This window comes from Sarcophilus harrisii, chromosome 5 (assembly GCF_902635505.1).
Source record: "Sarcophilus harrisii chromosome 5, mSarHar1.11, whole genome shotgun sequence".
NCBI lineage: Eukaryota > Metazoa > Chordata > Mammalia > Dasyuromorphia > Dasyuridae > Sarcophilus > Sarcophilus harrisii.
Genome location: NC_045430.1, coordinates 151,960,394 through 151,987,131, shown reverse-complemented (window position 1 = coordinate 151,987,131; position 26,738 = coordinate 151,960,394). Strand labels below are relative to the sequence as shown.

The window sequence follows — 26,738 nt, the reverse complement described above, 5'->3', positions numbered from 1 at the left end:
AGGTACAGACCTATTTCTCCTTTAGTATTCAATATATAACTATTATTTAACAATGCATAATTCTAAGGGTAATCATTACAAGAGGAAAATGGTCATTTTGTTTTCATTAACAAATATAATATTTTATAGCATTTTTAGAAACAATAATTCACAAAGAATTAGAAAAACACTTTATCTGCCTATTTCCTATATACACTGGAAAATGAATGAAATAACTAAGAAAAGAGAACAGATAAGTTCAGAGATTTGCTAATGTGGCTTCCTCCAATAGATTACCACCTACTTTCAGATTTGTTCATAGAACATATATCCATGTATAGAAAATGGTCATTTGAATGATTGCCATTTTCTCAAAACACTGAAGGTACAACCCTTAGCATAAACATTTTGATTTGAAAATTGTTCTTTTTCAAGACTTAATTGGAAAATCTAAGACTTTATAAAAAAATTACATTCCAGAGATAGTAATAACTCATTTTAGTGAATGAAAACTTTTTAAGTTTATTTTATTACCATATTTTCTTCTCTACTTTCTGCCCTAATACACTTGGTATCTTCAATTAGTTAATTAACTCCCAAACCCCAAAAGCTTGGTGTTAGATTATAGCAATGTCATCTGAATGTACTTAATAGCTCTTATTTACAATGATGTGACCTTGGAAATTCCAGTTTTTCCCCAAACATTTCTATCTCTGGATTGTAAAAATTCAACAGTTAAATAAAAATTAAATGATTAACATTTATTTCCTATATTTACACTGTTCTATTTTACATATTTGAAATTTTTATTCATTTTGTTTCCAATATGAAAACCAAGTATAAGTCACGACATCCACCTATCTTTAAATGTAACTAACTTCACATACTGTAGTCCAGCTACACCAATGCAAATACATTCAACTGACTGAATTCAGAGAAGAAACAATTGCTTTTGGGTGAAAATAGTTAAACAGTTTTTGTAATGCTACAGAAAGCTTATGTAATTCTTACCAAATTCATAGTTACCTGCTGTCCTTTAAAGTTTTAATTCTGCAGTACTCAATGCACAGAAAATGAATGATTATTAAATTTATTTAATATATAGCTGTGGGATCATTTGGCTTCATCCAAACCCGTTTATTAAATATTTACTGTCTGAACAAAGACATGACTTAATTCAGTCCTAAAAAGTCTCAGAGCTGTGAGTCTTCTACATTAGAAGCCTTCCACGAAAATCTCTCAGATATTTCAGAAGAGAAGTATATTTCATTTTAAAAGTTGATTGCTTTGCCAAAAGATGCAGCTAGGTTTGCTTCCCTGAAAGCTTCAGATACAGTCTGTAAGGGAAAAAGAAATATCAAAAGTAAAATGAACAGAAGATAATGTGGTAGCAGAAAAAAAGTTCTACAAGTAAATACATAGAAAATAGTTACCGGATGGGCATGACAAACTCTTGCAACATCTTCACAGGATGCTCCATATTCCAAAGCAAGGGCAGCTTCATTTATCATTTCTCCAGCACCCTATAAAATAACGTTATGCTATAATTCTATTTCTATGGGAGTAATATGCACACACATACACACTTTACTTTTTTTGTTTCCTACTAAATCCACTGATAACTTTTTACCAATACCCTCTGAACTCAAAAATAAAATTTTCAAAGCTTTGGTACCTATTCTTCCTCTAACTGGATTTTAAGCATCCTAAAGGCAGGACAGAGATTTAAACAAGTCTATATCCCTAAAAGTAACTGTAGTACACAGTAGGTAGTTAATATGTTCACAGAATCATAGATTGAGAGCTGGGAATTCCTTAAGTCTAACTTGCCTTTTATAGATGAGAAAACTGAAACTCAGAGCAGCTGACTTGTTCAGACCCAGGTCTTTTGATTTCAAACCATGCTATTAAGTTAATGTCTCCTGTTAAAAATAAGATAATATCCTATAGAATCAGTGTGTATAGTTTATAGTTTTATACTCAATTTTGAAAAAAAAATGTTATGCCTGAAGAGGATCACCTAAGAAAGTACAAGCTATATATATTTGCCAACTTACTTTATGCATACTTTATAATTACCTGCTAAAATTTTCAAAGAATATGTTCAAAGTCAATGTTGTTTTCTTAAACCTAACAAAATGTTGAGGTACATTATTTAAACTGAACCATCTTTCTTAAAACTGACTCCCTTTACATCATGGAAGAGTAACCTCTGAGGGAATCTCGGCAGCCATCAGTCTAATGCACATATAAAATGAACTCACTTATATCCATTAGTGTTTATATAACAATAAAACTGAGACAAAAAAGACAATAATACTAAGCAACAGTTACTGAGAAAGAGAATATGTTCACCAAGAGTGCTAGCTAGGAATTCTACCTGCAGGATCCAGATCACATCTCTGAACTTCAATTTCCATATCTGTAAAATGAATTAGTTAAACTAGAGATTTCTTACGTTTCCAGATTTAAAGCTATGATCCTGTGAAGTATATTCTGGCATTTCATTTTTGCAAGGAGGGATTAAGTAAAGGGGACTGCAAAGCAATGGAAATCAAAGGTCTACCCACTTTTTTGCATGCTTACCCAGGCCTCTGCCCACTTCCACTAGAAGTTTACAAGAAATCTGGATAGTTTTCCCATCTAAAAGTATATACATTTTCTGACTTCTACTAACTCATAAAAACTTAACTTCAAAAAAAAAAAAAATTTCAAAATCTTGGGTTTTGGTTAACTCAGCTAAGCAAATGCCAAAGAAAGTAAATAGGACAGGAAATGTTTCCATAGTCCTTATTATCTTATACCTTTATCTATTCCCCCCAAATGTCTATTCTTCTGAATTTCCCTATTGCTAATAGGGGTACCATAGTCTTCCCAGTTATCCAAGGTTACAACTTGGTATCATCTTCAATTTACTCAAGCTTGCAACTTTCCCATGCTCAGCCTTCCTTTTAGCCAATCTATTGCAAAGGCTTACTCCCTTTATCTTCATTAACACCCTGTTGTTTCCTCCAATATTGTCACTAATCTCACCATTTCACACAGTCTTTTGGATGGCCTCCCTGCCTCAAACCTCTCCCCATACCAGGCTCTCCATTCAGCCACCAAACTGCTCTTCCTAAAGTACAGGTCTGATCATGTTGCCTTCTAAAAACTTCAGTGGTTCCCCATTACCTCCAAGTTCAATTATAAATATCAGCTGGCTTTTAAAGACCTTTCCAGTTTTATATTTTACTTTCCTCCAGGTACAACAAAAATTGTACTGTTCCTCACACAGAACTCTGTACCTTTTTAATGACTCTCTCCCCCACCTAAAATGTTCTCACTCTTTTCCACCTCCTGGCTTCCCTTCAAGAATTAGCTCAAATCTTACTTTATTCAAGAGACCATTCCCAGAAGACTTTCATGGCTAGTAAATTTCTTCTGAAATTATAATTTACATGGATGTCTCCTTTAATGGAGCCCATGCTTTTGCTTTTTTTTACATTCCCAGGGCTTATCACATTATTAGATATCCTTTAAGCACTTAATAAATGATTGACTATATCCACAGTACCCACTAGTATTAAGTATTTGAGCTAAATTAGTAATAAATAGTAGTAAATACTATCACTAATTAAATCTTACATTTCCAAAGTATTTGCTTCATAACAACTCAGTTAAGGTAAAGAATGCAAGTGTCCTAATTTAGAGTGTATAAATGAAGGAATTAAAGACTACAGAGATCAAGTTATAGGTCCACAATCACATATCAGAATCAAGATTCAAAACCAAGTCTATCAAATTCACTTTCAATTCCCTTTCCTCTGTACCTGGACTTCAAACTTTTTTCACTTGTAACCCCTTTTCACCAGAGAAATTTTTACACAACTCAGGATATATAAATATACAAAATAGGAATACAAGTCAAACATTTACTGATAATAAATCATAATTTCACAACCACCACATGGAATTTCATGACTCTGATGTGAGGTGTCTTGATCCAACAGTTTAAGAAGCTTTGTTGCCCCTTACTAATCAGGAGTCATTCTTCCTTCCCTTCAATTTTTCTGGATCTCTGTTTTTCATATTATCTATCCTGGTTTCAATTCTCTCAAATGATATATTTAAAATGCACTTCATAAAAAGGAATTTAAAATATACAAGTTAAGAAAGCCATATTAAAGCCATAACAAAAAATTAAGTTGATTGAAATTTTCTTGAATAGGAAATTAACTGTAAAGCAAAGAGAGTATTTTATAATTTGGATTACGATTCATCTGTTTAAGTAAAAACTTGTCCAAATCTCAAATTGTTGATTGAGTTATCTTAGAAAAACTTCCTTATTGGAAATAAGTTGACTAGAGGAAAAAAATGGAGCAAAAAAGTGATATATAGATTAAGATTTTCAATGAGTAATCAGTATAATCAGCATTACATCTGTGTCAAAACACCTGGTAAATAAAAATGATCTAAATAATCTATATATAAGGCCCTCCCTCATCTTTCTTCTGTGCTCCAGTCCTGCATTTCCAACTGCATATTGTTCAGGGTTGACTCCATTTGGCAGTAGGTGTCTTAGGCAACTCAAAGTCAAAATGTCCAAAATAGATTGTTCTATTTCTTTATGAACACATAGCTATTCCTAACCTCCCTAGTTCTATTCATTTTTCCACTTTGAAGCCCCATATCCAATCAATTAGTTACCAAATCTTGTCTTCAATCTCAATTATCTCTTATATTCATCTCCTCTCTACTCACATCACTACCACCATAATTAAAACTCTCAAAATTTCTTGTCTCAATTACTGAAACCATCTATTTGTTCTTACATTCAAACTCTTCTCACCAACCTATTCTCTAAAGAGCTGCCCAATTTACATTCCAAAATTTTGAAATTCCCCTGGCTCAAGATTCAGGAGTTCCCTGTACAATTACAAATTCCTCCTTTTGGAAATCTGGATTTAACCAGGATAATTTCACATCACTCTTTCAAGTATTCAATGGTTGAATCAAACTGCCTTCCTGGTCCCTGTATAACATTCCATCTCTGCCCTTTGTGCCTTTGCATAGGCTGCCTCCATGCCTGAAATTCTTATCTTTTTCCACTGCTGTCTCAACCTGCCTTTCAATAATCAATCTGAATGGTACCTTCAAGTTCTTTCCCAATTTCTCCTATAAGTTCTAAACTTTCCAAAATTATACACACACACACATATACACACACATTTACATTTAAGTAATATTTACTTATTTTACTTATCTGCTAACATGTATCTCCCTAACAGAAATGTAAACTTGAAAGGAGGGAATGTCTGTTTTGTTTTGGGTTTTTTTTTTATTTTTATTTATAACAACCTAGCACAATGCCTGGTACATAATAGACATTTTTAAATGTTTTTAAACTGACTGAAAAATTAAACTGCAATGAGGTTATACTTTGCAAACAGTTGCAATTTCTGTTTCACAATACTCACTGATCCTAGAATATGTGCTCCCAGTATTCTGTCTGTTGATTTGTGACCAAGGATCTTCACCATGCCATCTGTGTCAGCATTAGTCTTAGCTCTACTATTGGCAGCAAAAGGAAACTTTCCAATTTTGTACTCAATACCCTATGAAAAACAGACGATGAATAATGCATATGTAAGCATTATAAAATCTCATTCGATTATGACGAAACATCTATTGGTTGGTTCAATATACTGCTCATACAGAGCACTTCTTTGGAAATGAAATAAAGGGAACCTTTAAATCTAAATGGACAAACTACAAGTAGAAAACGTTGGTGAGTATGATTATGTATATTATCATAGAACATTCAATCTGGAATGAATCTTACTAAACACCAGTCTAAACTAACATATTTCAGAATGGAAAACTGAGGCCCAGAAAAATAGTCACACAAGTGATCACAAGTAGTCACAAAGCAAATAAAGAGCCAAAGCAAGAATTTTTCTACTTGATTCTTACCACCCCCTTCCCAGTCCCTTCTGCACCCACTGGGCCAGTGCTCTTTCCACTACTGCTTTGTAGTTTGCTCTTCACTATGGAGCTCACTAGATAAACACAAGTATGAATAACATTTGGATAATCTAGTTTTATACTATGTGAAATAAATTATAAATCTATTAGAAACAACTTTTAAAATACTAAAAAAAAAAAAAAATGATTACAGACCAAACTTCAACAATTTTTTTTTCCTCTGAGGCAATTGGGGTTAAGTGACTTGCCCAACAGCTATGAAATGTTAAGTGTCTGAGGCCAGATTTTGAACTCAGGTCTTCCTAATTTCAGGGCAGGTGCTCTAACCACTGCTCCACCTAGCTGCCCCAAAACTTCAACAATTTTAAAATTACTCAAAGAATTATAATGTTGATACCCATAAATAAAGTAGATAATCACAACTGCTACTTCTAAATATCAGCTATCCAACCCAAGTACTGTATGATTTTAGTTTAGTTTATTCATATGGCCCCGGGAACCGAAGTTAAATTCTCATTACCTCTTCTTTCAACTGCTCTTCTGATTTACCAACCCATGCAACTTCAGGATGCGTATAGATCACTGATGGCACACAATTGTAGTCAATATGTACAGCACCTCCGGCCATTCCTTCAACACAGATGATACCTTCATCTTCTGCTTTGTGAGCTAACATAGGGCCAGCAATTACATCTCCAATAGCAAAGATACTGTATTACAAATGACAAGAAAAACAGTGCTTAGTGAAATCTTAGGCACTAAATGCCCTGACATAATTTAAAAGCAAATCATATCAATTAAAAAAAAAAAAAAACCTACAATAGGTTAAGTTTCTAATTCCCAAATTCCATAAAATCTGATTTTAGTCATTTAATGAACCCACATCTTATTCACTATTCTTGACTTTTCCCCACATAAATCATTTTAAAATGTTTATATATTACAAATTTCATTTTCAAGATAGGAATGTCTGAAATAGAATCTAAAAAGATTACTGAAAATGTTTACAACTATCTGACTTACTTTGGAATTTTGGTTTGGAATCTGCTATTGACTGGGATTCTACCTTTGGGATCCAGCTCAATTCCAAGCTCTTCCAGTCCCAAATTTTTGGTGAAGGGTCGTCGGCCAACACAAACCAAAAGCACATCACAAGTGAGAACTTCAGCTTTTCCACCAGAAGCAGCTTCAATTCTATGCAAAAGACAATACAAAGTCCTGGTAAACATGAGCCAAAATATTAACTAAATTAACTAAAATGTTACTATGCCTAAAAATTAGTTTTTTTTTTTAAGTTCTGTGACTACAAAGACCTGCCCAAGAGTAAGAAAATTAAATATCATTAGAATGATTTTGCTAGTTTAAGATATAGTTCACAATGACTTAAAAGTCAGTCAAAGAAAACTGAGGCTCAGAAAGGTTGACTCACAGTAGAATGTGAAACCAAATCTCGTTCCTACTTCAGCATTTATCCATTATGGTACACTGGTTTTTTTTCCACACATTACAGAAATTAACGTGAGATGATCCAAGATGAAATTTTTGCTCCAAGACAACTACTACAGTTATACCCACTAAGATCTTGTGTGTAGACATATGAAAAATACGCTTATTTTTACACTAAGTGTTATGTGTGTTAACCTAAGTTAACATATTCCTAACTTTAACTCATTTAGGGATTTTGAGACTTTAGCTTTCTAAAAGCGAATTACCTTATATAAATTCAACATAAAATACAAATTTATTAGTTCCTAACAGAATTTTATAAATGCTTCAATCACTTAACTATCACCTAATTTTATTTAGTTTCTTTTTTTTTTTTTTTTAAATCTAAAACCTTAATTTCATTACCAAAACTTAAAAATGTAAAAATTATTTTATTTTGCTAAAAACACTAAGCTAAAAAGTTCTTTTAGGAGATGATATAATCATTAGTCAGGGTTCAAATCAACATTCATTAAAATGCCTTTAAAGTCTGAATGTTTGAGACACACAAAAATCTTTATAAAAGAACAATATATATATATATCTATATATTATATATATAAAATTAAATGCATCACACTTACGCTACATCAATTTTCCCATCTGGTTTTTTGGTAGCCCCAGTAACTTTGGTATTTAGTTTAAACTTAAATCCCTGTTTTTGAAGGATTCGCTGAAAATTTTTAGAAATTTCCATGTCAATTCCCATACCACCAACATGTCCTAAGAACTCGACTGCTGTCACATCTGCACCAAGTCGCTGCCATACCGAACCCTGCAAATAATAAATCATGAACACAAATATAAAACTAAAAAAAAACCCCTAATATTTCAATGGTAAAATAAACTAGGAAATAACATACTGTGTGTTTAAAATAAAGAAGCCCAAAATCTTAATTTTTGTATCTTATTTTTTGAGCCTATGCAATACTTTTTTTTTTTTTTTTTGCTGAGGCAACTGGGGTTAAGAGACTTGCTCAGGGTCACACAACTAGGAAGTATTAAGTGTCTGAGGTCAAATTTTAACTCGGGTCCTCCTGATTTCAGGACTGGGGCTCTATCCACAGTACCATCTACCTGCCCCACTCCCATGCAGTATTTCAATTGATGTTGCACTACCAAAGTGAAATTATGCCTAAAAAACTGGCCTGTAACAGAGCACACACTTACTTTATTAATGAAGACTGTTCTAAAAAATATACAACTTCCACTGAAAATCAATTCCCAAAGTTAACTGCTTATATTTAATTTAACTTATGAGTATAGTACATTTTTAAAAATTATGCTCACTTTTTTTTAGAAAGGGAAGATTTTTTTCCTCCCACTTTTAACAAGTGGACAGAAATCATATTTTAAAAAATTTTTACCCAGAACCTTGAACAAATGTGCAAGAAATTATGCATAAGAAATAAGATGAATACAATTCTTCATAGCATAAGTAAATAATTAAAAAAATAGCAACAAATATTTAGAAGTAATTATTATCCTAACAATTCAAAAGTAAACTGTAAGATTAAAAAGTTTTATTTTTCAACTAAATTAAAGAAAAATATTTGCTTGAGTGACAATAAATGAAAGTTTTAGAACTTGAATTTTTAGAATGTGATCTAAGAGCTTATTAGATAGATGGAACAGTTATATCACAGATTTCATTACAACCTAAAAAAAAAAAGGTTAGTGGTAGAGACTTCAGTTCTTTGTAGTCTTAAAATACATGAAAACAAGTCAGAAGACTTTACCCTCTTCCATAGTGAAAACACCCAAATCAGTTTATATAAATCACCAGATTTTGCTATCTTGATGACCAGAATTTTCATTTACTTCAAACTTAACATAATCTTATTGCTAAGTGAATGTCGAATTATTAAATTCCAATTGCGAAGAATGCTGAGGTATATACACTCACATTCACATATATATATATATAAAACTTTAACATTCATATAAAATTTACATAATAAAAAATAAAGACTATGAATGAGAAACTCATTTTATAAAATTGGCCTGGCATCAAGCAAAGACTTTAATGATGTTACTGTTATTTTTTTGAAGTTTCCTTCTGCTAAAGAAAATTCCTGTCATGCTCTGTTTTATGAGTCTAATACTCAGAAGGTAATTGTGTCAGATTTAGTTCTCACCAACAAGAACTGGTTTGGGATATGAAAGTGACCAGAAACTTGAAATAAAGTGACCATTTTCATATGAAAATACAAAAGAGCTAAATATAAAGTTTAGACAAATATGTACCGACATTATAATTATTTTAAAAATATGTATTTTACATAAACATTCATTTGCTAAAAGAAATGGATATTTCTTCCAAAATCAAAGTATATTTTCCGATAACATAATTATGTGTATATCTGTGTATATATATAAGAATTCATATTTCTAGTCATAAATAACACTGCACTAATTACATATATCAAGCCCCAGAGCCCTAGAAAACTACAGTACCTCTATTGATATCTAAAAGGTCTCTATCCATACCTTAACTATGCATACCTGAATAAAAAACAAAATGCAAGAAAAAATCATTAATGCCCATTTACCACATGCAGGGCTGTGGAGGTGGGTGCGACTGAAGAATACTTAGTGAGTGGTCAGGCCCATAAGAGGAAAAAACTAAAAGTTTCTTTTCAAAGATCTCAGTCATGAAAGATCAAATCTTTAACAGTAACCAAATAGTCTTCCCAAGACATGATACAATCTTCAGAAATACTACAATCTATGAAAACACAAAATCATAGGTGACCTAAATGTAAATTAAAAGATATGGCTGAGTATAAATAGGATGTAGGATACTGATAATGTCTTGCATCTGTAACTATATATATATGCATAAATATATGATTAAAATTTATGTATATGAGTTGGGAAAAAAAAGAAAGGTCATCCACTTTAATTCCCAAATCATGTGAAGGTTCTTCTTTACAATGCAATACAGATATGATGTATTTTATGTGTACATTTATGCATACACACACATACATACAACATCCCACTTACCAATTCTACGCCTATTACTCCTGCACCAATGACAACCAGCTTTTCTGGAACTTTTTTTAAGCATAAAGCACCTGTAGATGATACAATTGTTTCTTCATCAACCTATAAAACCAAGCAAAAAAAGATACTGAATTAAATAAACAACCCATGAAAAAAAAAGTTGGGTTCTGTTAATTACAGACATAACTTAATGCCATCACTAAAATGCCTTTCTTTCTTTCTTCTGAAACTAATCATATATCTAATTTTATTGAAATGTATTAGTAAAAGTTCATTTGGAAATTTGTATCAGCTATTATGTTTAGAAACGAAATGATTAACTAAGATTCTGAATACTCTTTAGTAATGGACCAAACTTACTCAACAAAATCAAAGAGAATACAATATATGAAAAAGTTTCTAGTAAAAGTGATCAGTAATAGTTATAAATTATACCGTGATTCCAGGGAAGGGAGTAACTTCTGAACCTGTGGCTATGAGAATGTTCTTTGTATTGATAACCTGAGAGCTGCCATCAGATTTTGCTGCTGTAACCTGATTTTTGCCCATTATCTTTCCAAATCCATCCACACGGGTGACCTTTGAAAAAAGATAACATTTATATAAGAGTAAATCTTAACTTGCATGTATGTATTTACCAATAGGAAAAAAAAAATGAAATTACTTAATAATAGTTGATATTTATACATACTTCTTTTACGATTTGTAAGGTACTTTACAAAGTTATCTCATTTTATTCTCATAACAAACCTAAGATATAGGTGATTTATGATCCCCAGTTTACAGATGAAGAAACAATAGCTTAGAGAAAGTAAATGACTTGTCCAGAATCACACAGCTAGGGAACATCCAAGATGGTATCCAAATGCTGGTATTCCTGAGATCAAGTCCAGCAGTCTATTTATATGACACTACATACTTTTATCTAAAGTATGAAATTCTAACACAGTGGTTTTTCATTAAAATAGATTGACTATAACTGATAAAAGATTTCAGAGGCATCAATTTGAATCTAGTTTAAATATTCCTTTAAAATAGAAAATTATGCTCTCATATATCCTAGGTTCCAAATATGTATTATTCTTTATTCCCAATTCAGATCCTAGGCCTTCTCATCTCTATTCCTGAACCACCTATTTCTTGATTTGACATCTAATCATCTTTCAAGATTCTGCTCAAATGATACCTCTTCTATGAAATCTTCCCCAAATCACTTCAACTGGAAGTGATTCCCCGCCCCCTATATAACACATTTAATTTATCATGATCAAGACTATCACTCCTACTAGACTAAAAAGACTTTAAGAACAGATATATAATATCTATCCTCATACCTACCACACAGTGGAATACATATATTGGACATTTAAAAAATTTTTGAATGCATGAAACTCTTCAATATATTATTTGAAGCCATGTCTTTTTATGAAAAGCTAAATGACTTATCAAAGCTATTTCCAGGAAATAAAAAAGCAAAGAAACTTGCATATAAAACAAACCTTATTTTGCTTAAATAAGTGAGCAATTCCACCAGTTAAAGCCTTTACTGCAGTATTCTTATGCTCCATCATCTTCTCTAAATTCAAACGGATTTCTCCAACTGTAATTTGTTAAATGGATATTTAGATCAGGTGTCTTTAGTCATATTTAAAGATAAATATTAAAATACTAATTCCTTTTCCTAAAACCATATTTCTATTTATGATATTTTTAGAATAAGTTAGACTACAGGATAACATTTTTTCAGCGATACACTATATTACAATTATCCAGGGAATATGATTTACCAAGAAGATAGTCTACAATCTCCTAATTTCTCTACTCACTTGATTGATAATAAACAAAACAAATATTTGAAATCTTAAAAAAAAAAAAATCAGCTCACTTTAGTAAAAAATATTTACAAAAAGGCAAAACTGAAAAACTTCAAAATATAGTAGAGATTTATCTAAGTACGATCAACTATGTTTTAATCACCAGTCATTCATGTGAGACTCTGGGACCAATATATGAAAGGATAAAAATAAGAACTGCTTACATCTAGAAGAAAATTTGCCTGTGTGGTATATAACAAGAAAGAACACTGCATTTGGAATCTGGAATTCCTTTTTTGAATACTGGCTCTCTCAATTACAAGCTGTAGGACTCAGACATTTTCTTTGTTACAAATCACTTAATCTTTGATGTTTTTCAGTCATATCTGACTCTGTGTCCCCATTTGGGCTTTTTCTTGGCAAAGATACTAGAATGGTTTGCCATCTCTTTCTCCAGCTCACCTTACATATGAGGAAACTGAGGCAAACAGGGTGAAGTGACTTGCCCAGGGTCACACAGCTAGTGGTGGAAATCACATTTGTCCTGATTCCGGGTCCAACATTCAATGCCCTGTGCCACCTAGCTGCCCAATCATTTAATCTATTGGGTCTCAAACTCTCATCTGTAAAATAAGAGTTGGATTCAGACCTTTCCAGCTCTACAACCTCTATGATACTGATACTAACTTAATCTTTTATAAAATGGAGATAATACTCATACTATATGACTCACAAAGATAACTCTGTAAACCTTCAGTAGCATACAAATGTTAAGTCATATTTATTATTTTTCTACTTAGGATTCAGAACTTAACCTGAAGGCTCCTGACCGAAAGCTAAATATTCTTTCTGCTCTGGCGTGTTTATGTCTAATCATATCTTTGATGAAATTTGCCTCAATACTTGTAGGTCTTCTTCACCATGGCTTGCCTAGATTGAAGCCTCTACTTCTGGAAGGCAACTGTGATCAATAGATAGAATAAAGTACTGGGCTATTTGGTTTTTCTCTCTCTGACATACCTCTCCTACATAAGTCTTATCAGCAATACTAGCTGGAGAAAAAAATGGTGAAGACAAATATGAAGAGAAAACTCAGTGAAAATGCCATTCTTCTGTACAGCAAAACTACCCACTGCTCCTCTTCATAGTTTAATGCCTTAGTTGAGGTTACTTGTCTGTATTTTACCTTGTAGCCTCAAGGTCTCACCTGCTCTGGCTGTTGCTCCAGAAGCAGCAGTTTATGCCAGAGGTCTCTAGAGAGCTCTCAAAACCAAGTCTGATACACTCTAAGCCCTTGGTCTCCCTACAAAATCTCTCTAATATTTGTCAGTGCTCCCTCCTCATGATGCATGGTAGTTTTATTAACATCCCTTCTAATTCTCTAAAGATTAAGACTTTAGGAAAAGAAAATTAGTTTCTTCTCTCAAAAAAAAAAAAAAAAAAAACTTTCTAACTTCCTCCATCTTCCCTTTCCTAATTTAATGCCCCCTCTCACAAAAATCCCTATATCATGGAGAATCTCTCACCATTTGCCTAGTGCTATGGTGCCAATGCAGAAAAGACAATGACAAAGGCCAGAAAAGTGACAATCCTGGAGCTTAAAGGCCATTGTTTTTTCAAAGCTAAAATTTCCCCATATTTTCTTTAATGCTAACTTTCCCTATTAAAGAAAGATCTTTTTTTAAATTTGTCAAACTATGTATAGTTAACAATAGTTTTAAACTATAAATTGTATACTTACTTTCAATTCCTCTAGAGGCAAAATCTTTATGAGCCAAGTGATAAAAATATGAGTTATTCAATAATGCCTGAAAAGAAAAAAAAAACTCAAAAAACATAGTACTTACAAAGTTGAGAATAAAAAGCATTTATAGATGTCTTTATTCATAACTGTGCCTAGTATTGTGTCAATTAAGAGTTGCCTGAATAGACTTATTAGTTAGTCATGGAAAAGAGTAAAGGTATCAAAATAATGAAGACTCAGAGAGGGAAGTTGGATTTAATTAATCAACTCAAATTCATTTAGTACATTTATTCTAGATACCTTAGAGAATACAAAGTGAGGGGCAGCTAGATGGCACAGTGCACGGAGTACCAACCCTGAAGTCAGGAGGACCTGAGTTCAAATCTGGTCTTAGACACTTAACACTTCCTAGCTGTGTGACCCTGTGCAAGTCACTTAACCCCAGTTGCTTCAGCAAAAAGAGAGAGAGAGAGAGAGAATATAAAGTAAATAAAAACACTATCCCTGTCTTCAAGGAGCTTACCCAAAACTAAATGTTGGACAAGATATGGGAAGACAAGGCTGATAGGGCTGAGCTAATAATTAATTCATTGTGAAAAAGTTTGGAATTACAACAAGGAAAGTCATTTAAATTTTTATATTCAATGCTTCTGAGATTTCATTATTGGGACTCCAATACCAAAAAAGCTAAAAGAAAGAGAAGTCCAATATACAAATATATATCTATATCTATCTATCTATTGATAAATATTGTTTGCTTTATTTTATATGTACTTAATAAAGTATGCACCTAACAACTGGAAAACAGTGAAGAAACTGGCATTTCAATACAACATAATAATACTGTATATTAAGGAATGAGAACTACAAATTCAGAGGTACTCAGGAAGATTTGCATGAAGTGATTAAAAAGTAAAAAAAACAAAAACCAGAGTCAAAAGAACAGGCACTGTGATTACAATGTAAATCAATTCAATGCTATAATGGTAAAGATCTACTTATTTTAAAAAATTAGACTTTTTATTTTCACAGCAATTTTTGTCAAATAGTGTTTCTCAAACCCTAGAATGCTGTTTTTATTTGCTTGTATGTGTGCTAGTTATCTACTCCACTGATTTTTTTTTCAGTTTTTATCTAGTACCAAATGGTTTAAATAATTGCTCCTCTGTATATAGTTTATGAAATGGTAATGCTAAGTCCCTACTATTCCTTATTTTTTTTTCATATATATTTTTATATCCTAATCTTTATGAAGAAAACCATAAATTGTCTCAATGAACATTTTGATACTGATCCCAAAGGAAAGTGATCTCTTTTGTTCACTGTCAATTAGTAAAAAAATTAAAGCCAATATGTAAATTTATTTATATGTATGTAATACTATACTAATGTTCATGTGCATAAGAACATACAAAAACAATTTTATTAAAGGATGACATAAAGATTAAAGAAATTTTAATTGTTTTCTTAAAAGAGCTTTATCATTACTATTTTTAGAAAGATCAACAAGTTTTTTCCTAAATCTTAATTTAACACTTTGTGCTACACTGATTCATAGGCCTCTCTTTTCCCGCCCATAAATGGTCTTAATAGCTTTCACAGTTGAAAAAACATCTCACAACTAATCAGAATTCCAAGTAGAAGTATATTACTAGCAGTACATACTAAATCATTTTTTTCTATTCCATCTAATAATTAAGCAAAAGTTTTCTTTGCTGAAATTAAAACAAATTACTATTCCCTTCCCATCCTTCCTGCTATAAACTGTTTTTAACACAACAATTCTACATTTTTAAACAAACAAGCTCAAATCCCAATGAAAACTTTGATACATTTGAGAAAACTTATTTTTTAAATCTATAAAATGAAATAGACTAGATCAATTCTAAGGTTCGTTCTAGCTCTAATTTTTTTATTTTATGATTATGGGTGAAAAAAAGAAAAAAATGCAATAAAGGTAACTAAAGAAGATTTTCAAAATAGACTATAAATTTCTTCCTCTTGGTGACTGGACTAATTTAGTTAAATTTTTGAAACTTCAATGAAGACTAATCAGTGGGGATCTAAGTGCATAGTATAATAATATTCCAGAACAGACTACTAGAGAATTTGGTAGGTGGAATACAAAAGTGGATTTAAAGAGGATAACTGTCATTTCAAAAGTAGATTACTATCTACTTTCTAGTCATGAAAGTTATTAATAGATGCAAATTTTAGAAAAAAAAAAAAAACCCATGAACTATTTAATGTAATTCAATGCCTAAAACTCGGCCATAGGCACCAATATTTATCATTTTTCTTGGTAACATCTTACCATCAGTATTTACATATTTACAATTTACCTAAGACAACCTATTCTTCCCAAGGTTGAGAGCTGTTACCCCAAACTGCAGACACTGCCAATTTCCCTTTTCTCCAAGAAAATTTCTCTCACCACCTCAAAGTTGGGTGCATCCAAGCTTCACTAAACACCAAGATGAGAGAACATCCTAGCCACTATTCTGACTACTCTGATTCAACCTGTTCCTTTAGTATGTGGCATTACTTAATTTGTAGCTTAGGCTGTGTCTTCTAAAAGCAGAGCTTTAAAAGCACAATCATCATATTGAAATTTAGTTTTGATACACTTTGGGGAACTAAAAAATAGTAAACTCTTTAGCTTAAAAAAATTTCCAGACAAGAATTTTTTTTTTTTAAACTAATCTAGTCATTCTGTCTTAGTACACAATTCCAGAGATTCAGGAACTTATCATATTATACAAAATTTGAACTCACCTTAGAAGGAATACAGCCAACATTCAAACAAGTTCCACCAAGTGTTTCATTTTTTTCAACACAGACTGTCTACAATAAAAGGAAACAAATATTCATGATTACATTTGCATCATGTAATTTTCGCTAAAATAAGTACAATTGCATAAACTATTCTAGAAAAATCAGATTTTCATTCTGTACGTCACATAGTAAAACAACCCTTATTTTAAATATGTAAAGTTCTTTTACATAAAGAATTAAAACTGATCATTAAATTTTAAAATCATCAGCTTTATCAGTTCTTCTGAAAAAAAATCTGTGAAAATAAGAAGACCTGTGTCTTCAACACAGTGAAATGATATACTCCCATTGTGGAAATTTTCTTTGCAAACAAGGAGTAATTACTCATCTATAATTTTAATTCTTAAAGAGTTGACTTAGACCATCAGAAATAAAACAAGTCTATAGTCACAGAAGTCAGAAGTATCAAAGGCAGAACCTGGAAAGAAAACTTGTCTTAACTCCAAAGCTACCAATATATATGAACATAGTCTTAATCGATTTCAACAAATTAGTTCTTGCCCACCCCACACTTTTTTTTTTTTTTTGGGGGGGTGGCGCTAACTATTCTGTGAACTCTATACGTTCATAATCTAATCTCCAACTCCTTAAATTGTAGTTCATGGCCTCATATGGGGTCTCCTAACTAAATTATGTCACAAAATTAGGATTTATTTATATATTTATTTTATAAAATACCTTTATACCCAGGGTCATGAAAAAATTTCTTGGACAAAAAAGAGCCACAAATGAACAAAGTTTAAAAAACCTTAATCTAATCTATATACAAATTTCCAGTTTTATTATTATCTATCAATACCACAGTTATAAGCAATGTTCTATCAATTCTATGAAAATGTTATGACATTAACTTGGAAACATCAGAACAGAGAATGCCTTGACTCTATCATTTCCTTAGTATGTTTATAAAATCTTAAAAAAAAAAAAAAAAAAAAAAAAAGTACACTTTACTTAATAGTTTTGAGACTGCTAACCCCCCCAAAAGAACTTTATTTTCAGGAGCATCACCTCAAAACTTCCAATTTACTTCATGAAAATGGAGAGGTTATTTATCACATTATGATCTTCAAAATTTTTAAATCACACTAATAATTATTAATAGTTGATATTGAACTGGCACTTGACATGAATCTGAGTCTTACCTTAAAACCCAATTGAGCAGCTTTAATAGCAGCAACATATCCTCCAGGACCAGAACCTATGACTGTCACATCAGCATCAACTACAATAAAACCAAGTGGGCATAAAAAAATTGAGAAATGTGTTTTCTTTAATTCAATACCATGAGTAGACATTTACTAATTTTTTTTTAACCAGACAAGTACTTTTATGCTAAGAAGCTCTTGCTGAGAAGCTTCTTCTAACAATGCAAGTATTGTCTGCTCATCAACTTCTAGCCCAAGAGTTGCCAAGACCACTGAAAAGATTACTAACTCTGGGTCACATAACCTGTAGGTAGATTGCAAAGGCAGGATCTTCTGTTTATCTAGGATTACTGTTTAATAGCTGGTGTTTGTAATGCCATTAAAACTCGAAAAAAACTCAAACTGCTTTAGAGAAAATTTAAATTCACTAATACAGCTATTCTAATTCTCTAACAGATGGTAATTTGTGTCTGGCATAAAAACTGTAATGGGCCAAAATACTCAACAAGAATATTCTACTCATTTTAATAATCATTTATTAAGGACCTACTTGCCTAGGACACTTACTAGCTGTATGGCCCTAAATGAGTCACTTAATTAATTTGTATTAATTTTCTCACCTGTAAAATAAGCTGGAGAAGGAAATGGCAAATTCCTCCAGTATTTTTGCTAAGAAAAATTCAAATGGGGTCACCAAGAGTCTAACATGACTGAACAACGAATATGCCAAGCATTCTAAATTAGGAGGAATTTGTTATGTGAAGTTCTATAAAGATCACAAATTAGAAATTGCTTATTTTTAAGATTCATGGTTATCAATTAATCAAGAAACATTTATTAAGCACCTACAATAGTCCTCCCTTATTTGCAGTTTTATTTTTCCAGGTTTCAGTTATAGGAGGTCAACTGCAAATTCCAGGAGTTATAAGGAAAGCAGGAAAGGGGTCACATGTCTGTGGAGGGAAGAGATCAGCACATGGTTTAAGAACACATGGGGGCCAAAACCAGACATTAAGTACTCAAGCATCGAGGATTCAAAAGAGACACAGAACTTAACAAGTGAAGAGAGTAAAGCAAAAAGTGTCCTCTCTCAGCCTAAGGGGTCTCAAGCCAAGCCCCTCCCCTCCAGAATGTATCTGTTCTTCAGCCTTCATTAGAAGGGTTTAGGCTCATTTTTTTTTAGGGTTTTTTTTCCCCTAATTTTTTTTGTTAAGATGGGGGGATTAGGAGGCAATAGAGCACCAAGTTAAGGACCAGAAGCAGAGATGTAGTATTACTATAAGGTTAACACAGGTGTTAAAAGTTAAAGGTCCTATATGAGGTTATATGAGGCATCCACTGGGAGATGGAGGGTGGGGTTTAGAACACATCCTCAGAAGGGCAGCTAGATGGCACAGTGGATAGAGCACCAACCCTGAAGTCAGGAAGGACCTGCCCCAAGTCTGGTCTCAGACACTTAACACTTCCTAGTTGTGTGACCCTAAACAAGTCACTTAACTCCAATTACCTCAGCAAAAAAAAGAACACATCCTCAGGGCAGTTGGATGGCATGAGACAAGAGCACCGCCCTGCAGTTAAGAAAGACTGGGGTCAAATCCAGCCTCAGATACTTAAAGTTACTTACTAGCTGTATGACCCTGGACAAGTCACTTAACCCCAACTGCCTCACCCCCCCCAAAAAAAAGCATATTTCCATAGATAAGAGGGAATTACTGTGTTATGTACCAGATACTGAGGATATAAATACTATTTTTTTTAATCAAACAATCCTTATTCTAGGAACAAAAATCAATGCTAATAAGTTCCCATTCTCTTCTTCCCAAAAATACAACCTCTTAAGTTGGAGATTTCTCAGTACCCCACCTTACAGTCTCCTGATAAATCCTTTTAGGGAGGAACAGTCTCATTCTCTTTACGCTAGGTAAGTCTCTAAAATAGGAACTCTAAGTCTTTTTTGGTTATGGATCCTCCCTTGACAATATGGTGAAATCTATGAACCAAGTCTCAGAAGAATGTTTTTAAGTATATAAAACACTTTTATATTTATAATTAACCAAGATAACCATACTGAAAGTTATATTGAAGCAGCTATAAAAATATGAAAGATTAAAGAAACCCATGCCCTCCAGGTTAAGAATCCCATTCCTGTACATATTGAATGCTGTCTGACTACTGTCTGATTACATGGGTAATCATTTAATTTACCAGAAATATAGCTCTTCACTGAAGTGAAAATAGTTCTATACACCAAAATCTATACAATAAATGAAAGCAAGAAATCTCTTCCATTATATGCAGCACTCTAAAAAAAACATTAATTACATCAATTACACATTTGTAAAGAACTTCTGGAGATCAACTAGACCCATCTTTCATATTGGAGATAAGAAAAATGAGGCCCCAATATATTAAATTACTAATCAAAAAATCAGCTCCAGTCATAAAACCCACTGGTCTTCTGATTCCAAGTTCAATGTTCTTTCTACTATACCAAACTGTCTCCCCTTCCATGAATATAAATAAAAACAATACATCCTGGAAGAATGAGGGAGAAAGTTAGAGGACCTTAGCCCTATGATTTCATGCTTACAGAGAACTCCCAAGGTTAACCACAGAGTCTACATTTAAGTTTTTGATTAATACAATAACCTGTGAGTCGTTGAGTTAGGTATTTATTATTCTTACATTAAAAATGAGAAAACTGGGTTTTGGAAAGGTTAATTTCCTATGAGTCTTCAATCTGAAATGGATATATATAGTTTCATTTGCAATCTAGTAACTGAAAGCTCTGAAAAACATATTACTATTGTGAAAAAATTTATCCTACTGTACTTGAGTAGCAACAGACTCATAGGGTCATCAAATTCTAGTTAGAAGGAACCCTAGAGAACAATTCAACCTCTCTCATTTTGTGGATAAGGAAATTAAGGCACATGATTTACCCAAGGTCACATAAAACTAGAGAGAAATAGAGCCAGGAAAAGAACTCATAACCTCTCCTGATTCCAATCCGGGGGGCTCTCCAAATTCTGCATTATTGGTATACCAGACCGCCATAGCTGTATGACTTACTAGTTGATTTTGGATAAAATATTTGAATCTTTTGAGCTTTATGCAGCTGCTGCTTCTTTAAAAAAAAAAAAAAAAAAAAAAAAAAACTCCCATTTTCATTGGGAAGCACACAATATGCCATCCACACACCAAATATTGCTATCATGAGAAAAATGTTGTTCAAGATAACAGACAATATAGAACAAGTGAGGTAACACACGCTTTGATGCTTGAGCTTAAGATATCATGAAGAAATTATTTTACCTGTGAAGTAGATAATCTTTTCACCAATAAAATCATGAGTCTGCCACAAATTCTCTCACATAAGACTCTTAAATTGTATCATAAATGCGCCATAAAGGATCTATGAAACATTCAAAGACCTTTTTCTTGGTCTCCCAATAACCTGAGAGGACAGTATGTCACCTCATTTTCTCATTCTCAATATATGACCATGCCTTGTATGTAAGTCTTTTTGGTACCATGCTACAGCCTGATTCCACCTCTAGAGGTTTTTCTGTCCTATGAGTTGTATGTAATTTTAATTACATCAGAACGATATTCATTTTAAATACTACCACACTAACTACTTTGAGAGCACTTCATATTTTTCCCAAATGTAATCCAATCCAATTAATTCAACAGATTACCTAACCAACTCTTTATTATTATCTGTGAAGTACATTTTTTTTTCATCCACCATTTTCCTAGTATAGATAAAATTAATCTCTTTCAACAATATGAAATTCAGAGATTTTGGAATGTTCAATTCAAATTACTATGTCATCTATAATTATGACTAAGCATTTAGGGAAACCCAAGTACTACAACATAACTATGTGAGCTTAAACTTAAATAAAACAAAAAAAAAAACAATAAAGAAGAAAAAATCAAATGTTTCAGATGGCAATGAGCCAACTAAAAAAGCTACTTTAATAAAATATTCCAAGGGAAAAAAAAGGGGGGGGGGGGGGGGGAGAGTGGCTCTTTTAAAGTCCACGGGGTAAAACTAAGAATGATCTTCTTAAATGTGGCAGCCAAAACCACAACTACACAGAGAATCAATGAGAGGAAGCAAAATAGTTGAAGAAAATATACACATTGTTCTCAGTAATTGTGCCATTGAAACAAGTTTGTTCACTAACATTACCTTGAAACCAAGAGCTTATCAAAAAGTAAACCAATAGAGATCCAAATCAGAGTCAACATTACACAAGTATCCTTCAATGACAATTTTCTGGCATTAAAGAATCTCAATTAAGGGGACAGGAAGCTGTTTTAGCAACTAAATCAAAATCAACTATTTCCTGAACATTTAAGAAACAAAAGAATTCATAAAAGGAAAGAAACATATAGTCTTAAAAGATGGTACCTAACTTAAAGGAATTTACAATCTAAGGGAACATAGAAAATGCATGAAAAATTAAATAACAAATCACAAATCTACAGTTTTATAAGTTTATTTATTTCCCATGTTGATATAGATCACTACCAGATGATGAACTGCTCCAAATTTAGGAAATCCTTGGACAACAAACATACTTCAACATCAAATCAGTACAATACAAAATAACATTGCAAAACAGCAATGGATGTCACAAAGTAATAGGATTTTTTTTTTTTTTTTTGGCCAAATAACTAGGATAGTAAGTACTACTGGAGTTTGAACAAAGATGTTTCTCAATTCTAAAAGCAAATGAAGAAAAACAGAACAATGAGGTTTAATATGAGAACTAAATAAATTTAAATCTGGTGTGCATTTTATTTTATACATTTGAAAAAGTAATCTGTACATTCAATTTTTACTAAGTCTAGCACATTCAATTTGATATAACCCACAAATAGTTATTATGTATATAGATGATCTCTATTTGAGATCTGTTTCAGTAAAAGCTAAATTTTAATGTTCAACTCATAAAATTTCTTTACATTACAATGAAATTAAATGAGATCTAAAGCTACAAAGTTACAAATACAGCTGGTGATCTGATATAGCTAAGTCTATATAGCTAGATTTCCTCAAGAAATCTGGTCCTATACACACATATGCAAAATCCCTTTATTCCCCTTTATTTAAAATAGTGCATTCATCTCATTTTTTATATTTAGCTCTAATTTATCATTTACTGAATAATTATAATGTCCTTCCTACTCTTCTGTTTGTGACTTTTGTCCCTAAATGTCATTTATACACACACACACACTTAACCTTAATGTAATAGGTAACTATCAGTTATAATGAAAACATGTAATAATAGCAATATGTTATTCAATGTACATTGAGAAAGAATCAATGATATTCTACCTTAAACTCAAACAAATCATTGCCCCAAAATTATCCTAATGGATATATAGAATAAATTTCTCAATCACTTGCTTATGTTCAGCATGTGTTTAATAGCTTAATTTCAACAACCTGAACACTTAAAATAGCCAACTCTATACCACAAATTGATTCCTTTGTTAATAATAACATATTTCTTGGTTCCATTTTCAGAACATAAGGAAACTATCAATTAATCTGATATGAAATTGATTTCCCCCCCAAAAAAGCACTTACTTGGTTGATCTGCATATGTTCTCAAAGGAACTGCAGAAATCCCCTGTAAGCCATGAGGCATTCGACTAAAATGGCCTCTCTGGAAGACAGAAAAAAGCAAAATGAATTTTAGAGTATGTAAATATTTATTTCAAACACGGTTCAAGGTTGGTAAGATTACTTATACAACAAATTGGTTGCAAATATATTTCCAATTACATTGTAATATAATTTCTATTGCATTAAGACAATAGGGTTAATCAGAATTTTTAAAAAGAAAAAATGATCTTTGAAATACTTATTTTAAATGTTTAGAGAAGAATTGTGGGGAAGTTTAGCAGGAGACAGACAAGCGGGACAGCCTTAAAAATAACATATTGAATTCTCTATGAAAGAGAAACTATATATAAATGGTCAGAACATGTTTGGTGATGTATTCTAGATTTGAAATATTAATTCTTTTAAAGTAATAAACTATTACAAACTATAAAAACAATAATACAGGGGCAGGGAGGTGGGGCAGTGGATAGAGCACAGGTTCTGAAGTTAGGAGGATCTGAGCTCAAATCAGAACTCAGATACTTAAGACTTCCTAGCAGGGTGACCCTGGGCAAGTCACTTGACCCCAATTACCTCAGGAAGGAGAGGGAAAAGGAGAGGAGTGGAGGAGGGGCAGCGGACAATAATAATTTTCCTTCCTGCCATTTTTTAAGCTTCCAAATTAAAATTTTAAATTTCTCCCAGGCCTTGGAGGCAGGACTGAAGTTCAGATACTTAATATTAGTTGTGTTAATCCTGGGTGATTTGGGTAATTTAACCCCAATTCCCTAGCAAAACAAATAAATGAAAGACTTTTTTCCCCTAAAAGACTTATCAGCTAATTGGCACTAATATCTGGCTTCAAAGTTTCTGAAAGTCATCCTCAGTCTGTCACATTATAGTCTTTTATTATGAAGGGCAGACTCCATATAGTGCTATCAAAGAAACCTTTTTAAATTTCTCAAATTGAGTGTTTTAATTATTTTGTATTTATTCTGTATAAATAAATATCTGTACATATTGTTTTCCCCAATAATAATATATAATAAGCTTCTTCAGGGTAAGAGTATGTTTATCTTTGTATCCTCAGTGCCTAGCACTGTTCTTTAGCACATAGTAAGCATTTAATTGTTTAAGGACTGGCAAAATTTTAGGAAGTACAGCCAAATGTTCTTATCCTTTTAAAAGGATAAGTCAAAATCCTTTTTAAATAATTCATTTATCTAATTTCTAATATTTTAAACTCTAATTTATCATTTTACCTAAGTAATTCTATAATGTGCCCCTAATGCTTTTTTTTGTGTGTGACTTTTCTCCCTAAATAAGTCATTCATATATAATCTGCAAATATTTGCTGAGAACATCCTATGAAGATGCATCATGTTTTTTTTTGGCTATGGAACAAACATTGCGAGCTCAACTTTTGTACAGAGCACTATATTAAATCACAAGAGAAATTTCTACAGGTTTCAACAAAATATGGCTTCCACCTTTCAGTTTAATTTAGGTAAAACACACAACTATATTACAACATTACTTTTAAAAGGACACTTTGTGGCAAAAGAGTAGCAAAACAAAGAGATATTGAATTAGGAGGAAGACTAGTAGAGGAATCGCTCTATTAAGTACCCAATAGTGTCTACTATGTCAGACAAAAAAACAAGAAATTAATCAAGCTAATGGAAAAAGTGACTATATCTCACTCTAATGAACTGGTAAAGAGGGAGGGCATAAGGAATACAGTCCAAATAAAATAAAAGGAGTACAAAAGTAGTGAAAAATGGGAGGAAAGAAGTGTGAAATGGGAGGAAGGAGAGGTTGCAGAAAGGTAAAAGTTGGAGGAAGAATTAAAAAACGAGAACAAAAGTAGTGAAAAATGGGAGGAAAGAAGTGGGAAATGGGAGGCAGGGAGAGGTTGCAGAAAGGTTAAAGTTGGAGGAAGCATTAAAAAACGAGATTAATGAAATGAGGTTGTATTCATCTGAAGTAATCTAACCAAAAATAAGTTAAACAGTTAAATTTTATATTTCTAGGACACAAATCTTCAGAAGACTTTCCGGCACTAACAAATTGTATTATAACTTTCAAAACATTCTCTTAAAATGTTTTAGCTAGTGTTTTATGAATGGGGACACATTGTGCCTCAGCACAAGATCAAACAACTAAGCCTGTTCATTTAGCAAGTTAGAGCTGGAAATGAAAATGAACAATAATCTCTCTCTAAAACACGACAAAGGGAAGCAAACAGTGCCCACCAAAGAGAGCCAGGTGGGTAGTAGGGAGAGAAACACAACGGGAAGAACTTGAGTTGGAATGGGGCACGGTCTAAATTCCTATCCTCACTGGGGTGGGAAACTACGAGGAAACTCCGCCTCGGTCTCCCCATTTGTGCAATGGGTGCATTTTGTGGATAGTGTGAGAGAGCTGCTGGAAAGTTCCCTATAAGAAGAGCTGCTCTGGGACCGGTCCCGGCCGGCCAAGCCTGAAGCGGGGAGGGGACAGTAAGTTAAAGGGGAGAAAGGGAGGGAGTGGAGAGGCGCGGGGGAGCTCGGGTAGAGGGTACCACGGGAAGGCGGCGGGACCGGAGGGAGGGGGCCTTGCTCCTCCCACCTGTGCGTAGGGCAGGGCAAGACCAGCGGGACGGGGAGCGAGGGTGACCCCGAGGCAGCCCGGAGAGCTTCCGGGGACTAGGCTGGGCGCCGCGCCTGCTGCAACTAGGCCGAGGACGCGCTTTTCTCCCCCACCCCCAAACCGGGACAGGCAAGGCCAAGGGGGAGGGCAGCCCAGGCCGCGGTCCTGGCCCTTCGGGCCTGGGGCCTAGTCCCGTTAGCTCACCGACCTGTCCCCACGGGCTTGCCCCCTCCCTGACACCCCTGCGCCCCGAACGCCGGGACCGCCCCGAACGCCGGGACCGCCCCTCACCTTGGCCAGGGCGCAGGACACACGGCTCCAGCTCTGCATTTTCCTTGCGGATGACCCCGCCGCCGCCGCCGCCGATTTTCACCTCCGCCAAAATCTAGCTCCGCCGCACCAAGGACTCGGGTCGCTGCGCCTGCGCACCCGGCGCCTATCCGGACGGCCCTGTACGAGCTCTCCGATTGGCCGAGACGCCCCGGGACGTAAAGGCGTGA

General features: G+C 33.4%; 1 protein-coding gene across 1 annotated transcript; it reads right to left on the bottom strand.

Moving 5' to 3' along the window:
* Window positions 1-399: 399 nt before the first annotated feature.
* DLD (dihydrolipoamide dehydrogenase) lies at window positions 400-26,706 on the bottom strand. Its single transcript, XM_003771506.4, has 14 exons — window positions 26,530-26,706; window positions 23,590-23,668; window positions 17,976-18,055; window positions 16,774-16,842; window positions 13,996-14,062; window positions 11,940-12,040; window positions 10,876-11,019; window positions 10,441-10,542; window positions 8,016-8,206; window positions 6,970-7,140; window positions 6,467-6,656; window positions 5,439-5,576; window positions 1,413-1,502; window positions 400-1,316 (listed from the first exon to the last, which is right to left on the bottom strand). The coding sequence occupies exons 1-14, from the start codon at window positions 26,566-26,568 to the stop codon at window positions 1,251-1,253; spliced, it is 1,527 nt and encodes a 508-aa protein (XP_003771554.1). The 5' UTR covers window positions 26,569-26,706; the 3' UTR covers window positions 400-1,250.
* Between the last annotated feature and the right edge of the window lie 32 nt (window positions 26,707-26,738).

Bases quoted from the DNA above. Each gene is read 5' to 3' on its own strand.
- DLD (XM_003771506.4), bottom strand. From the start codon at position 26,568: ATGCAGAGCTGGAGCCGTGTGTCCTGCGCCCTGGCCAAG. The intron at 10,543-10,875 runs GTATAATTTATA...TTGGTTTTATAG, and splicing joins CTCCCTTCCCTGGAATCACG to GTTGATGAAGAAACAATTGT. The intron at 7,141-8,015 runs GTAAGTGTGATG...TCTTTTGCATAG, and splicing joins GATGGGAAAATTGATGTAGC to AATTGAAGCTGCTTCTGGTG.